The sequence below is a fragment of the Typopeltis vanoorti genome, chromosome 5 (assembly GCF_054136105.1).
Source record: "Typopeltis vanoorti isolate ZY-2024b chromosome 5, IOZ_Tvanoo_1.0, whole genome shotgun sequence".
In the NCBI taxonomy this organism is placed as follows: domain Eukaryota; kingdom Metazoa; phylum Arthropoda; class Arachnida; order Uropygi; family Thelyphonidae; genus Typopeltis; species Typopeltis vanoorti.
In genome coordinates, this window is record NC_143553.1 from 27,514,003 (window position 1) to 27,529,691 (window position 15,689).

The 15,689-nt window shown below is 36.0% G+C and overlaps 1 protein-coding gene across 2 annotated transcripts in view; it reads right to left on the minus strand.

The window, feature by feature from the left end:
- LOC150106272 (actin-binding LIM protein 2-like) overlaps nucleotides 1-14,847 on the minus strand; it is a 614,582-nt gene extending 599,735 nt beyond the window's left edge. The window contains exon 1 of one of the 2 annotated variants that reach the window (XM_090392297.1): nucleotides 14,727-14,847. In XM_090392297.1, the coding sequence (XP_090248423.1) occupies nucleotides 14,727-14,748 (22 nt within the window). In that variant the 5' untranslated portion in view covers nucleotides 14,749-14,847. Of the gene's footprint in view, nucleotides 1-13,863; nucleotides 14,220-14,726 lie in introns of those variants that run through there. The other variant, XM_090392298.1, reaches the window with a different exon arrangement.
- Between the last annotated feature and the right edge of the window lie 842 nt (nucleotides 14,848-15,689).

Consider the following 15,689-nt stretch of genomic DNA (forward strand, 5'->3'; position numbering starts at 1 on the left):
CTACTGAGTTGTTTTTTTATGCAGTGCAATATGTTTCCTACCTTCTCCCTCCCATCCTGCCTCATGGATTGTTGCTGTTTTTAAGTACTGGTAGCACCTTTGAACATTCTCTTAACATAAATGATAATATAACATTTAGTCCCATGGCCTTATTAACATAAAGTTTACTTCAAAATTCCAAACACTTCACATTCATGAACTGTGCATCTTCCTTTCCTTCTTGATTATATTCAATGTCACCCAACCTACAACATGAAGGACATTTAAAAAAAAATTAAAAAAAAAAACTAATAATTAGTGAATGTTTCTACTATATCTTGAGGTCACTGATATACCATTTCTAGCAACTGAAGTGAGTCTTCCATATTTACTCTTTCTTCTGCTACATTCTTCTTCTTCATGTAGCTTCCTCAGTGAGAGGTTGCAGCACCATGTCCTTCCAGTTCTCTCTGTTGGTGGCTTTCCTTTTTGTTTCTGCATAGCCATGTGATCCTATCCATGATCTTATATCTTCAAGCCATGTCCTTCGTTTTTTGCATCTTGATCCTTTTCCCATAATTTTTCCTTCTAAAACTGTTAGTATCCTCTGTCCTGCCAATCTCATCTTTCTCTGGATCATTTCCTGTAACAAAGATCTCTGTGTTCTCATTCTCTGTAGGACATCTGTATTTGTCACATGTTCTGTCCATGGGATTTTTCAGAGCTCTCCTATAGAACCACATTTCAAAGGCCATTATCTGTTGCCTTACTATCTTCTTGAATATCCGGGTCTCACTTCCATATGTGAAAATTGGCCACCAGTGGCGGCCCGTGAAGTTTATTAATAAATAAATCTACATATTTATTTATTAATAAATTGGTTACTAATTAGGAAAAAAATAATTTTTTTAAAATTATTTTTTATAGGCAGCATCCCCACTTAAAACTTCACGGGCCGCCACTGTTGGCCACACTAATGTTCTTATCATCCTCTTCTTTGTCTTGATACTCACAGAACTTCTGAGCAGATCTTTATTTTTCAAGAATGCATCTTTTGTATGTTCAATTTTCATATTGTTTATGAATATTTCTGGTTCGGATCTGCTATCTTTTGAGATTTCCATAAATTTGGTCTTTTTTGCATTTATATGTAATCCAAATTCTTTACCTTCTTCAATTAGTAGCTGCAGTAATTTGATTAATTTGTTTCTGTTTTCTGCTATTAAAATGGTATCATCAGCATATCTAAGATTGTTGTCTTTTATACCATTAATACTAATTCCAATTTTTTGTTTTTCAATCTTTTTCATCACTGTCTCACTATAGATATTAAATAGATCTGGTCAAAGGATACAACCTTGTCTAACTTCTCTTTTTATTTCAACTGCAGAAGTCTCATCGTCAAACAGCTGCATTTTCTGTTTGGTGTAAATCATTTTTATAATCTTAAGTACATGATTTTCTATGTCTAATTTATCTAATATATTGAACATTTTATCATGTTTTACCTGGTCAAAAGCCTTCTGAAAGTCTATGAAGCATATGTAAATGTTCCTATTTCTTTCAAGTGATCTTTCTATTAGTATTTTTAGTTCCAGGATAGCATTAATGGTTCCCATTCCTCTTCTGAAGCCTTTCTGTTGTTCACTCAATTCACCGCTTAAGGCTCTTTCAATTTGTTTGTTAAGAATGGTTAAAATAATTTTAGATGATTGGGATATTAGGCTCACAGTTCTGTAATCCTCACAATTTTGTGCATTAGTTTTCTTTGGAATTGGTATGCAGATAGATGTAAAAACTTCAGGTAATTGTATTGTTTTATAGATGTCGTGAATGGATTCCACTAAGTAGTTGTTATTATTGCCAGTCAAAGCTTTCAGCAGCTCAACCGAAATATTATCACACCCAGGGGATTTATTATTAGGAAGATTCTTAATTATGTGTTCTACCTCCTTTCTTGTGGGTAGAGTGGTATCTGTTGTTACGTTTAACTTAAGGTGTCATGAATCATCTAACGTGTTACCATTATCATCATCATAGAGATCTGATAAGTATTCTACCCATCTTCCATTTATCTTTTCCTTATATGAGAGGAATCCATTTCTGCTACATGCATAACTGTAATTTTCTTCTACTTCCTCTTCTATTCTCTTTTCATATGCTAGTGCTTCCTTAACTACATTTAATACTTTCCTATCCTGTACCTTATATCTTAATGTAAATGACGAGTACCCCCTGCTTTATATCTCTTTCACAGCATTCTCTTCCTCTGCTGCTGCTGCACGAATTATGACTTCCATTTCACGTCTATCCTGCAGGATATCCAATAAGTCTGGAAACATATGGAAAATATAATGCGCAAATTTAAAAATATAACTAACACTGTTTATAAATAAATTTTTTTCCCATGTTTCCAGACTTACAGGATACCTTTTATATATCTTTCTAATTCAGGAGTACAGTCCAACACTGTTCACCAGCAACTGATTTTGAACAAAATTCTAGACCCAAGTGATTTCCCTCTCCTCCCCTTCAGCTGATTACAAACAGTAGATCAATTATCATATTCTTTCTCCGAATATATTCACAGAACTTTATTCAATGAAGCTCTTACACCTGCCTGGCTGCCTTCCATAGCCAGTCAGGTTTATCATACCCAAACTACATGATCACTGTTATCAAATAGTAGTATTATGGTGACTTCCATTACCACCGTGTAAGGCAACACTCATGTCCTTCACATCATCTCCAGTGCATGTTATGTACAGTAGTTATCCCTTAGAACTTGTCCTCTTTACACATTCTTCCTGTTCCTTATCACTGCTTCCATAGTCAAAGTAACTATTATCACTGTCTATACACTTACCATTTCCACTGCCAAAAAAATTCAGTCTCATCTCCCTCTCCTTCCTGGCCTATATCAATTAAATACCTAATACTGTTCCTACCAACATTAACCACCAGTTGAAGGGGATAAAACTCTTCTGGAAAATGCTATAATCACTGCATGTATTCTATTCCCAGTAGTATATTATTCCTTATGTCTCACTGATTTGTGTTTCCAAATAATTTCAGTAAGGCCCTTTATTACTAATACTCACAGTGGCAGATAAACATAAGAGCTTGTCAATGTGTTCTCTCTTTCCCTCCTTTACATCTTCACCCAATCATTTCTCAAGACATTGTCATAATCACTCACCATTTCTACTGCACTATCTCTTGTACCATTCTTCACCTCACATCTATTCTGATAGCTACACTTACACAGTTATACCAAATAATTCTTGTTTTTCTACCTTTACACACTTTCTACTCCACTCAGTAGCAACCTATACCAATTTCAAAAAGATAGCAAGGTTGTAGTAAGGCAGACGTCATATGTGGGAAACATGACTTCATTACTTCAACAGTGATATCTCTTTGGGTATGGCTCCCACTGTTGAGACCTCAATGAAGGTCAAAGGTCTAGGTAGTGCTGCCTCCCATAATACATAGCATTATACATGTCCAAAAGGATCTGTGCTTTGCAAGGCAATTAATGTAATGTCATTAGCCTCTATATACAAGTAGCTTAGTCATGAAGATACTTCATGATTTACATGCTTACACTTGGATAAAGGATTAAACAAAAATATAATTTATTGGCAATTAATTTAAATTATAATATTGTGAAAAAACTTCCTATAAACAGTGAAGATTAGTTTGTTAAACTAATAACTTTTTATCCCAGAAAATATGGTATTTGTGTTGGGAAAAAAAAAGAGTATTTATTACAATCCCCCCCCCCTTCCTTACATGAACTAACAGGACAGCAACAGTAGCCAGTTGGTGAGTTGATATCTCATAGCTAACAGTTGCCAACTAAAACTGTCAGAAGCTGTTATTGACAAAGATCACTCAAAGTGAATATATAAAGTCCAGTCACAAGAAGAAGGCCAGAACCTAACTGTTTCAAAAAGACAACTTGCATCTGTTGTGACCTGCAAATAAAATTAAATTACTTCCACGAGTAATGCTCTTTACGCCAGTAACATTTATGCTTGGAAAATGGAATCATCTCACTTGTCTTCTTCAATTTGGGACAGTCCTCTGTTGGATAATATCTCCTCTGCTTTTTAAGCTTAATCATTCATTTCCTTCCATTCTTTGCTCCCCCAACTGGTTTAATAATACTTCTAGGTTTCCGTTTGTACTTTTTTTTTTTTTTGTAGTATCTCTCTTTACCTTAAATAATCCACGTTTATGGTACATATGAGAATAACATCAAACATTACTTGATAACTTATAATTATGTGTGCTTCAGGTTTATTTTCCTTCCCTTTCACTGGGAAGGAAAAGAACATAATCAGACCTAAGAATGTTCATTCTTTCTCGATTACCAAGATTTTGAGAGTTAATCGGATAGGAGTTAGATGGATGAGTAATATCATTAAGCACGAGCTGCAGAAGAAGAAAATGCTGTAGAAGGTATATAAAGAGAAAGGCGACCTGCAAACTCATGAACAATACAAAGCTCAGGCAAGAAAGGTGACCAGCATGGCAACAAAAGCAAAATTAGATTATGAGAAGAATTTAGCCAAGCAGGCCAAAGGAAATACCAAAGAGTTCTTTCGTTATGTGGCAAGTAAGAGGAAGAATGACTATGGAAGATTAACCTTAATGAGTGATGAAGGCCACGAGGAGATAGAAGCAGATAAAATAGTTGAGTTACTGAGTGACCACTTTGCCCGCATATATCTTCCTAATTAGGTTACTGCTTTAACCTATGTGACAGACACTAATGTGGAAACAGAGGTGGATGAATTGGAGGTCCTTACGATATTGCAGAATCTCAATGTAAATACAGCTGTGGGATTCGATGGGATATAAGTTAGGCTTCTGCGAGAATGTGCAAGAGAACTGGCAATGCCTTTGACTAAGCTGTTTAATTTAAGTCTCAGCTCTGGTAGAGTTCCAAGGGAGTGGAAAGAGCAAAATTATTCCTTTGCATAAGGAAGGTTCTAAGACTACAGTAGCAAATTATAGCCCAATCAGTATCTCAGGTGTGGTGGTAAAAGTATTAGAAAAATTGGTAAAATAGACAATTCAAGAATGAGTAGATAAAAATATGATACTGTATGAGAGTCAACATGGCTTTGTAAAGAGTGGTCATGCCTTAGTAATTTGCTAACTTTTTATAATAGAGTAACAGCTGAGTTGGATAAAGGAAATGATGATTTTGCAAAGGCATTTGACAGAATACGACATGAAACACAGTTATGCAAATTAGAAGTAACGGGGATGGATATGACACTGGTTGAGTGGTTAAGAGGGTGGCTGCTGGACAGATATCAAAAAGTGGTATATAGAGGGGCAGAATCAAGGTGAAAGCAGGTGACTAGTGGTGTGCCACAAGGTTCAGTGCTGGGGCCATTGCTATTTAATTTATACATAAATGATATAGGAAATATTCAGTTATTATTATTATTATTATTATTATTATCTGAGACCTCCAGGGAGTCAAGGACTCATTGAGGGAGGTTGTAAATTACCCAACCCAGCTATCATACCTTCCCTTAAATTCATTTACACTAGATGCACTCACTACCCCTAAGGGCAAATTATTCCACTCACTCACTGCTCTCTGAGAGAAAAACCTAGCTCTTACCCCTTTCTTGACTGAGAACAACCTTAACTTCCATGGATGTCCTGTGTTCTCTCCCCGCTTTCCATATAACAAAAAATTTCATCATTTGAAATGCTATAACACCCATTCAAAAGTTTATAGACCTCTATCATATCACCCCTCTTTTTCCTGTTAACCAGAATCTGTAATCCAAATACTCGCAATCTGTCCTCATAATCTAAATCCCATAATCCGGATATAATCTTTGCAGCTCTTCTTTGCACCCTTTCCACAGCTTCTTTATCCCCTTGGAACCCGGGAGACCAAATCTGAGCACAGTAATCCAAGTGTGGTCTTATCAAAGCCTTACAAAGAGAAAAAATTACTTCCTTATCCTTACATGTCAAGGTTCGCTTCAGCATAGAAATTATCCTCTGAGTTGTATTTGTAACTTTTGCTGTGACCTTTGAACTTTAAATTCTTATCCACCAATACACCAAGATCCCTTGCCTCTTCAGTTTCTTGTAGCATAACCCCGCTAATATAATATGCCGCTGGATCTCTAATCACACTAAAGTGCCTAACTTTACACTTACTAACATTAAACTGACAGCCATTTTCATTTGCCCAGATTTCCAGTCTATTCAAATCATTTTGTAATTGCTGAATATAAGTAGCATCCCTGATTGCCCTGCCTATCTTTGCATCATCAGCAAACAATTGCAAATCTGATGATAGACCCAGCTTAAAGTCGTTAATGTACAGATTGAACAATGGCCCAAGGACTGAACCTTGAGGTACACCACTGGTTACCTTAAATATGGCAGATTCACACCCACTGTATACCACTTTTTGATATTTGTCTGGTAACCAATCCCTAATCCAAGTCAATAGATTATGTTCCAATCCCATATTCTCCAGTTTATGCAACAGCCTATCGTGTGGTATTCTATCAAATGCCTTAGAAAAATCCAACATTATCGTAGTGTATCCATTTCCTTTATCCAACTAGGCTGTAACATTGTTATAAAATATGAGCAAATTTTATTAAAACATGACCTTCCTTTAGTAAACCCATGCTGTTCCCTACAGAGTATAGAATGATTGTCTACCCATTTCTGTATGTGAGTTCTTACTAACTTCTCTAAAATCTTCAATACCACACCAGAAATACTAATAGGTCAGTAGTTAGACACATCAGTTTTTGCATCATCAGCAGTATTTGCTGATGATGTGAAATTAGGTAGAGTAATAGTTAATCAAGGCGACTTGGAGAGTTTGCAGTATGATTTAAATAGGCTGTCAATATGGCCAAAAGATAATGGGTGTCAGTTTAATGTCAAGAAATGTAAAGTAATGCACTTTGAGATAAACAAATTACAAGCCTTTTATCACATTGATGGCACTATACTTACTCCAGGAAATAGATGAAGCTAGAGATTTAGGTGTGGTGGTAGACAGAGAGTTAAAGTTTAGAGGACATATTGCTAAGGTAGCACATAAGATTACTTGGCTAATGAAGAACACATTAACAAGTAGAGATAAGGAAGTTGTAATTCCTCTTTATAAGGTCTTGATATGCCCACTTCTGGATTACTGTGCTTAAGTCTGCTCCCCTGGGTTTCTTGGGGATATGTTAGCAGTGGAGAGGATTCAGAGGCGAGTGACCAAGCTGGTGAGTGGCTTGTGGAATGTGCTCTATGAGGATAGATTGAAGGTGTGTGGACTGCAGAAGTTGGTTGATAGGAGAAAAAGAGGAGAAAATATGATAGAAACATTTAAGTTGCTTAAAGGATTTTATAGGATAGATGCAGAGGAATGTTTCAGCATTTGGCTAGAAGGACCAGAACGAGGGGATCATCCCTGGACGTTGAATAAAGGTGTGGTCAGTAGAGATGTGAGGACTAGATTTTTTGCTTGGAGAGTGGGGAATGAGTGGAATGGGTTGCCAGAGTCAATTGTGAGTGCTTTTTCTGTTAATGGGTTTAAGGAAAGGTATGATAGATTGTGTGGATAGATTGGGTCTCCCACGATGAGTCTTCAGATGCTGGAGGTGCCCATATAATAATAATATTTTTGCCATAAAAAATATGCAAGGCCAATATTTTTAAAACTTTCAATAAGGTTTTAAATAAATATTCCTAACATGAATTAAAGAAAAAATCTGGTAAACATCATATTCATTACTTAGCTTACACAATACGAAACGTAATGGTGTATACATGACATAAGAAACACACCTAGGATAAAATTCTAGATGAGTCTTTTACTCCATAGGGTCTTAGAGTAATAATAATAATAATAATAATAATAATAATAATAAAGTGAATGTCCATGAAAATTGACATAATATTCATGGATCCAGTTGTTGGACCAATTACATCGACCAGATCACATTTATTTATGCAACTTGAGTTGAATGATCTTGTAAGAAGCGGATTTATCAAAATATCAGCTAAAATCCTAGATCCAACACCACAACAGTGTGTTGGACCTATTTGGATATATATTTGGACAACATTACATTTTTGTAATGTTGTCCAAATATATCACTGTTGTGGTGTAATATTTTGTAATATTTTTTCCCAAACCATTACAAAGATTTCTTTTTTCCCCTCCTGTAGCTAATAATCTGGTATTGTAACATAATGCTGCTGCTGCTGCTTGTAGATCACACAAGTAAAAATTAAATTTACTCTTAATTTTGCTTTCTCATAACTGTTGATGTGCTACATAATGGAAATGCTTATTCTTCTTCTGTAGAATAAGTATATATTCTACAGAAGTATATATTCTAATAAGTTTTTATAATTTTCTCATATATAGTCACACTATATATGAGAAAATTATAAAAATACTTTTCCAAAAAAAAAAAAATTCTTGTAAACAAATATATGTTCAGTTGTTCAATATATGGGATGTTCAGTTGTTTGCGGATGATATGAAGCTGGGAAGGGTTATTAGTAATAGTGCAGATGTGGTAGTCATGCAAGAGGATTTGAATAAGCTAGATAGATGGGCAAATTAATGGGGATTCAGTTTAATGCAGCAAAATGTAAGGTCTTGAGGTTTGGGACACATCGATGGGATGTTGCATACTCTACTGGAGGAGATATACTGGAGGAAAGTAGGAGAGACAAGAGATCTGGGGGTTAATGATTGATAGAAACCTGAAATTCAAGGGACACATTGCAAAGGTGGTGAAGGTAACACAAAGGATTGCTGCAATAATAAGAAGGACGCTGACCTGCAGAGATAAAAGAGTTATCATTCCGTTGTATAAGACCCTGATCAGACCACACTTAGACTATTGTTCTTAGATTTGGTCCCCAGGATTTGAAGGGGATAAATTTACTGTGAAAAGGGTACAGAGGCAGATAACAAAGACAGTTTCAGTACTGTACAATGTTAGTTATGAGGATCGGCTGAGGGAATGTGGACTGCAGAGTTTGGTGGATAGGAGAGGTGATATGACTGAGACTTTTTAACCACTGAGAGATGGGTACAGGGTTGACACTGGGGAGTTCTTTCGCTTGGTTGAACAGTGGGAAGGAGTGATGACAAGGGGCCATCCCTGGAAGTTACAAAAGGAAACTGTGAGCACAAGGGTGAGGAGTGGTTTCTTTGCATGGAGGGTGGTTGAACCATGGAATGCATTGCCTGATAGACTGGTGAGAGCGAGAATGGTCAATGCATTTAAGGAGTAGTATGATAGACTTTGTGTTTCCTAGGAGGGACCTCCCACGTTGAGTCTTAATAGTTAGGACCTCCCGCGATGAGCCTTTTGACTCCTTGGAAGCCTGAATAATAATAATAATATATGGGAACCTGGAAAAGTTACTGGTCTTCTAGACTAATTGCTGTTGCTTTTGTGGGAAATGTATGGGAACATATAAGCCAAAATTTGTTATTATCAGAAAACTTTCTGTAACAAAAAAAATTGGTCTAAGGAATATAAAATGATGATGATTCAACCCTTTACAAGTCAAAATATTTTACTTAAGTATAAAGAGCTAATAAGCTTCATTTCAGCAATGAAAACATTACTTAAATTAAGGGGATATTAAATCCCACATAGTTTTAAAACTGAATAAGAAACTCAAAGATCGGAATCAGAGAGTTTCTTGCCGAATATAGTAAACTATAAAGTATCGGCGACACTAGCGTTAGCCAATGCAAGTGATCCTAGTACGTAGTACAATACCGGGGCAACTCGTTGCAAAAGTGGGGGAAAGTTCAGATCGCTATTCTTAGGTATTTTCCATAATGTAAAAACACATTTCCTAGGAAATGTATGCTGTTATTACATTATGGAGTAATAACATCAGTGAGTAGCTAGACCTAATAAGTTTAGGTCTAGCTACTCACTGATGAAGCCTCAAAAAAGGCTGAAACCGGTCTGGGTAGTGACCTCCCTCCATAATGTAATAACAGCATACATTTCCTAGGAAATGTGTTTTTACATTATGGAAAATACCTAAGAATAGCGATCTGAACTTTCCCCCACTTTTGCAACGAGTTGCCCCGGTATTGTACTACGTACTAGGATCACTTGCATTGGCTAACGCTAGTGTCGCCGATACTTTATAGTTTACTATATTCGGCAAGAAACTCTCTGATTCCGATCTTTGAGTTTCTTATTCGGTTTTAAAACTATGTGGGATTTAATATCCCCTTAATTTAAGCAAAATATTTTATCTTCTTACTCCCACATCGCATCAAGCTGAGACCATTTGAAAGACCGTAACACACAAGAATCTATTTGAGTAACATTATAAATGAAACCACAAATGCAGATCTATAATTGGAAACTTCTGTCTTAACACTATTTTTGTACAGCAGCAGCAGGCATCATTTTGTCTTTCTTCCTTTCACACTTGAATCGTTAAGGTTTCAAAGTGTGACTACTCCTCTTTTGCATGTTTCCCTAAAAATACCTGGCAAAATTATATATATCTATTATCTGTCTTACCAGCTGGTAAGACAGATAACTTTTATAATAACTTATTTTATTATTGTATAATTTTATAATAACAAAAACAAGAAACAGAACATTACTCGGGGGGGGGGGGGAATCCCCCTTTGTGTGTGTGTGTGTGTGTGGTAGTTGGAAGTTTTTCCACTTGGTTATACTATAAATTAAAGATACTAAGAAATTATATACTTGGTTTAATCCTTTATCCAAGTGTAAGCAAACAAACTTTGCACCTGAAATATAATCAGGACAGGGCAACTCGTAGTAGAAGCTAATGACTTCACCTCACTTGCCTTCGTATCTCAATGCAAAGCACATTTCCTTATGGGCATGTATAATGCCGTGCATTATGGGATAGGCCACTACCCAGACTGGTTTTGATCTTTATGTCAAAACCAGTGGGAGCCAGACCCAGAGGTGATACTAAGGTTGAAGTAATGCAGAAGTCATATATTCATATACAGGGTGTTCGGGATAAATTTGACATATTTATAATTAATTATATTTTTCCGTAAGTTACATGTATTAACACACACTTCTCTTCATTTAAAAGTTTGGACCCTTCTTCATTCATATACAAGATGTCAGAAAGGATGGATAGCTGGAACCCACCTGAATCATGGAAGAGAATAACTTGTATCATGATGATTCGTGCCCGCCATCAAAATAAGGATATTACGACTGCTGCCCAATGCTCCCTGAATACAGTAAAAACAATCAGGCATGAACTAGAGACTTGCAATGGTGACTACGAGGATGTAGCAAGAAGAAAGATCCCTAGCAGACGATCTGATTGCGTTCGTACAGCAGAATTCCTCGCAAATCTGCAGGAACAGGTGTTGAAGAACCCTGGCATTGGAATTCGGGCTTTGTTCGTGGAGTTGCTAACTGTAGTCAAGCCCTGGATAACAAGGGTAGCCAATGGTAGGCCGTATGTATGGCAGCAGGATTCGGCCCCTTGCCACACCTCTGGGAAAAGTCAAAAATGGTTGTCTGAAAATTTCTACGACTTCACCAGTCCAAATGTTTGGCCTCCAAACTCCCCAGACCTTAACCCCATGGATTATTTTGTATGGGGCACAGTTGAAAAAGACACCAATCGCACTTCCAGTAATACAAAAGCCCAGTTAATGGATAAAATTAAAACAGTTTTTGCGGCCCTTCCCAGGGAGACTGTAGCATCAGCTTGTTCGAGGTTCCGAAGCAGAATTGAAGCTGTGATCGATGCTAATGGTGGTTATTTTGAGTAAATCTTGTTGATAGTATTGTAATTAACTCTGCCTGTAATGTTTTTTTGTCAATTCATTAAATTTAATAGATACAAAGAAGATTTTCTTTTTCCTTACGAAACTGTCAAATTTATCCCGAACACCCTGTATACGAGTTACCAAAAGGTGTCACACCTTATTATTAAAATACTCTGGATTAGAGATAGTGGATCCAGTTGTTGGACCAATTACATCAACCAGATCACATTAATTTATTCAATTTGAGTTAAATGATCTTGTAAGAAGCAGATAAATAAATAATGACAACCAAGTTCTTCTTGGCAAAGATTATATGATGTTGGTCTACGACAGAGACAACCCTTCACCACCAAACACAGACAACAGTAAACCTGTTCCCCCGTGTTCTGAGCTCTGGTGTAATGCCAGATTAAGGGTATACTAGGCCCTGGTGCAAGCAGTTCTTAGGGGGACTCTCAGGGTTTTAAATCTATCTAGGAAATACAAAAACAGAATTAGTTGAAGAAAATAAAAACTTACTTTATTATTGTATAATTTTATAATAACAAAAAAAAGAAACAGAACATTACAATAACTTTTTTTTAATACTATCCTGTTTTCCAGTTCATATCTAGCTCAAAGATCATTTAAAATTGACAAGAATTTTAAGTGTTTTAATTTCATTTCTTCAATTTCCTAATTTGGAGGACTTAAATTGCGAGAGCCCTTGGGCAACCATGCTACAATTAATCTACTAAACTTATTACAGCATACACCAAAGCATAAAAAGGGAAATGACATATTGGTATCAACAATGCTCAACCGCTTGTTGAGCTGGGTATCCAATAAAAGAGATGCCTGACATGCAGTTAGGGTCCAAATTTAAGTTTTCATTTTGTTTTTAAGGTATCAACACAATATCATACATTATATAATTTGTATATTTTAAATACATAAAAGGAAGTCATAAATTTTTTTAAGTAGTTATGATTCTATATAGAATCTTCGTTAGTGATCATCTTTGATAAGCAACACTATCAGAATGTGCACTTGAACCTTTTTTTAAGGAATCCAAATTGTGCAGTTATTTTTCTTTATGTGTGTATGTATGTATGTATATATACACAATTTCTAATCTTTGCAAATTTTCCTACAATATTTTTTATGTCATTAAATATTTTTAACTTCGTCTGAATTGCAAAACAATCTTCATTTTAGCCTAATTTTTAATAGAATTCATTCTACAGAACTTTCCTGATATATCGTTACGCTATACATCCTATGTATTCTAAGATTTTAGAATACATAGCAACACTGATGCAGATGCATCTGTGTTACTCAAAAAAATGCATTTCCGAAAGCACTGTTTTGTCTGTCTGTCAAATCTGGATTTCTTCTTTGTCCATAACAAACTTTCAGTTTCAAAATTATGTTGTATTATGATTTCCATCAATTAGCAGTAAACACAATTTAATAAAATAGCAACAATTCATCTGCAAGCCAGTCAATTTTAAGTAAATTAAAATTTCCCCATTATTATCAGCTTACTTTTCATTAAATTCGGAATAGATAAGCACAGTAAAATAATATAAACATGCCATTCCATCAAATATGTAACGATCAAACATAAGAATAAGTAGAAAATATTATATGTATGTGTGTCTATATATGGATGCGGAACTCCAGGTTTGAATCCATATTATTACCATTGATCCTCGACTGCATTTAATATGGATGTGTGTGTGTGTATGTATGCACATATATATATATGTATATATATATATATATATATATATATATATATGTGTGTGTGTGTGTGTGTGTTTTAAAATAGCTTGGTATCTTTAACACACACACACACACACACACACACACATATATATATGCATACATACACACACACATCCATATTAAATGCAGTCGAGGATCAATGGTAATAATCTGGATTCAAACCTGGAGTTCCGCATCCTTCTAATAATAAATGTGTAACGAAATCGTAATGAGAGAACCTCATAAGCAGGAAGCAATGTGATGCTAATTTCTCCAAAGTTTTCTATCTTATGTAATTCCTTACTCACCCATTCTTTCTTTTCGCTCAACTTTCTTCAACACGGAAAATACAAAAAAAAAAAAAAATGCAACGATAGGCAGAGAAATATAATATTGTAATGATCAATTCCCCAAAACGTTTGCTTCCTTTCAAAGCAAAAATTTCACGATTATCCAGGAACCGTAAGCACAAGCGGAGCTCACCCTCACGAAAGAGCTTTGACATGTCAGCCTGCAGGCGAGTCCAATACATCTTATTTAGGTGGGTTACCCATCACGCTGTCGCCATGGTGAAGTGTTACAGAGCTGCCTAAAATAGTAGATTGCTCACTTCCCCAAAATTTAAGATATTTGCCTGTTTAGCATTTCTACTTTGGAAAAGCAGTAGTAGTAAAACGTTATAAAGTCATTATAAATTAAGAAAAATCCACTGCAAAGCGGAAGTAAAAGGGAACTTGATAATTTATCACTAATTTTGAAAAATGCATAAATATACAAGCAAAACTACATGTCTGCGAATTTCGAATGTAATAATAAAACTTTTATTAAGTTATATAATTTTATTTTCACTAACTGTAGCATAAAACAAGAACGCACCACACGTTCAAAGTAACCGGCAAAAAGATTTTTATGTTGTGTTCTCCCGCCATCTATCGAATATTAGAAACACTTATAATAAGTTGATCTGTGAATAAAACCGAGAAGAATCAGCGATGATAAACAGAGAGAAATAGGGGATTAAAAAAAAAAAGATTCATTTTTATAAAGGGTCTTTAATAACACTCTATCTTTAATATCTCTTATTTTTATTTAATATCGCCGAAATGAAGCGACTTTTTTTTTTTTTTTTTTTAATAATTACAACTTTCGCACCGAGCGAGAGTTCACTTACGTGAAACACAACTCTCTGTCATTCCATTACTTTGGTACTGTATGAGGGTTCTTGCCTTCTTAAGGTTTCTGCTTGATCTCTGATGAGAGCCAACAACAACTTCGAAACAGTTATCAGGCCAGTGAAATCTTTATCAGAACACTAATAAAAGACGACTATACGGGCGCTTGAGCAGCGCTCGTGTCTTTTAAATAATGTAAGTTACGGCAGCTTCGATGCCGAGGATTGTATTTTCATAAGTCTCTGGCCAGTTTTCGCCAGAGACTTAAGAAAAAAAGAAACTTGCAAAGTTCCTTTTTTTCTTTCCGATGAAACAAAAATGGATCTTTAATGTCCCCTATTTTCAATGTTTCCTATCCGTACAAATTGAATTTTATAAAATAAAAGCAGCTCACAGTTCACAAGCCTTCGCCTCGCCTCTCCATTAGCAAATAGATTTCAAGAGTCTCCAGCAGGCTTCGAATCATATTCCAGAGTTTTGGTTCAAAGAAAAAATTAAAAAATAATAATAATAAGGTAACGCCTTTTATTCCCGTATAGGGAGTAGTCGAGGCGCCACTGGGGAGAGCAAATTAGTCTTCTCGGTGCCGGTCCCAAGCCCGGATAAATGGGGAGGGTTGGCGTCAGGAAGGGCATCCGGCCATAAAAAAAACCATGCCAAAACCAAGGATGAAATGTTGAATAACAGAGAAAAGACCACGGCTAGGGCGTTCCCCGTAAGCGACGCGCAGTTCTGTCGCCCGAGGACTGTGAGAAGTGGGCTAGGGCTACTGAACCAAGGACGGGTTCGGCTAAAGAAGCGAGTCCAACAGAAAGAGAGTGTGTGTGTAAAGTAAGAATCGGGTCGCAGAATGCGGGTACGATGAATGAGATGAGTAGGGAGATAGTGGAAATGATGAGAAGAAGGAAGCTGAAGATCTTGTGCATGCAGGAGACAAGGTGGAAGGGCAATAAAGCAAAGGA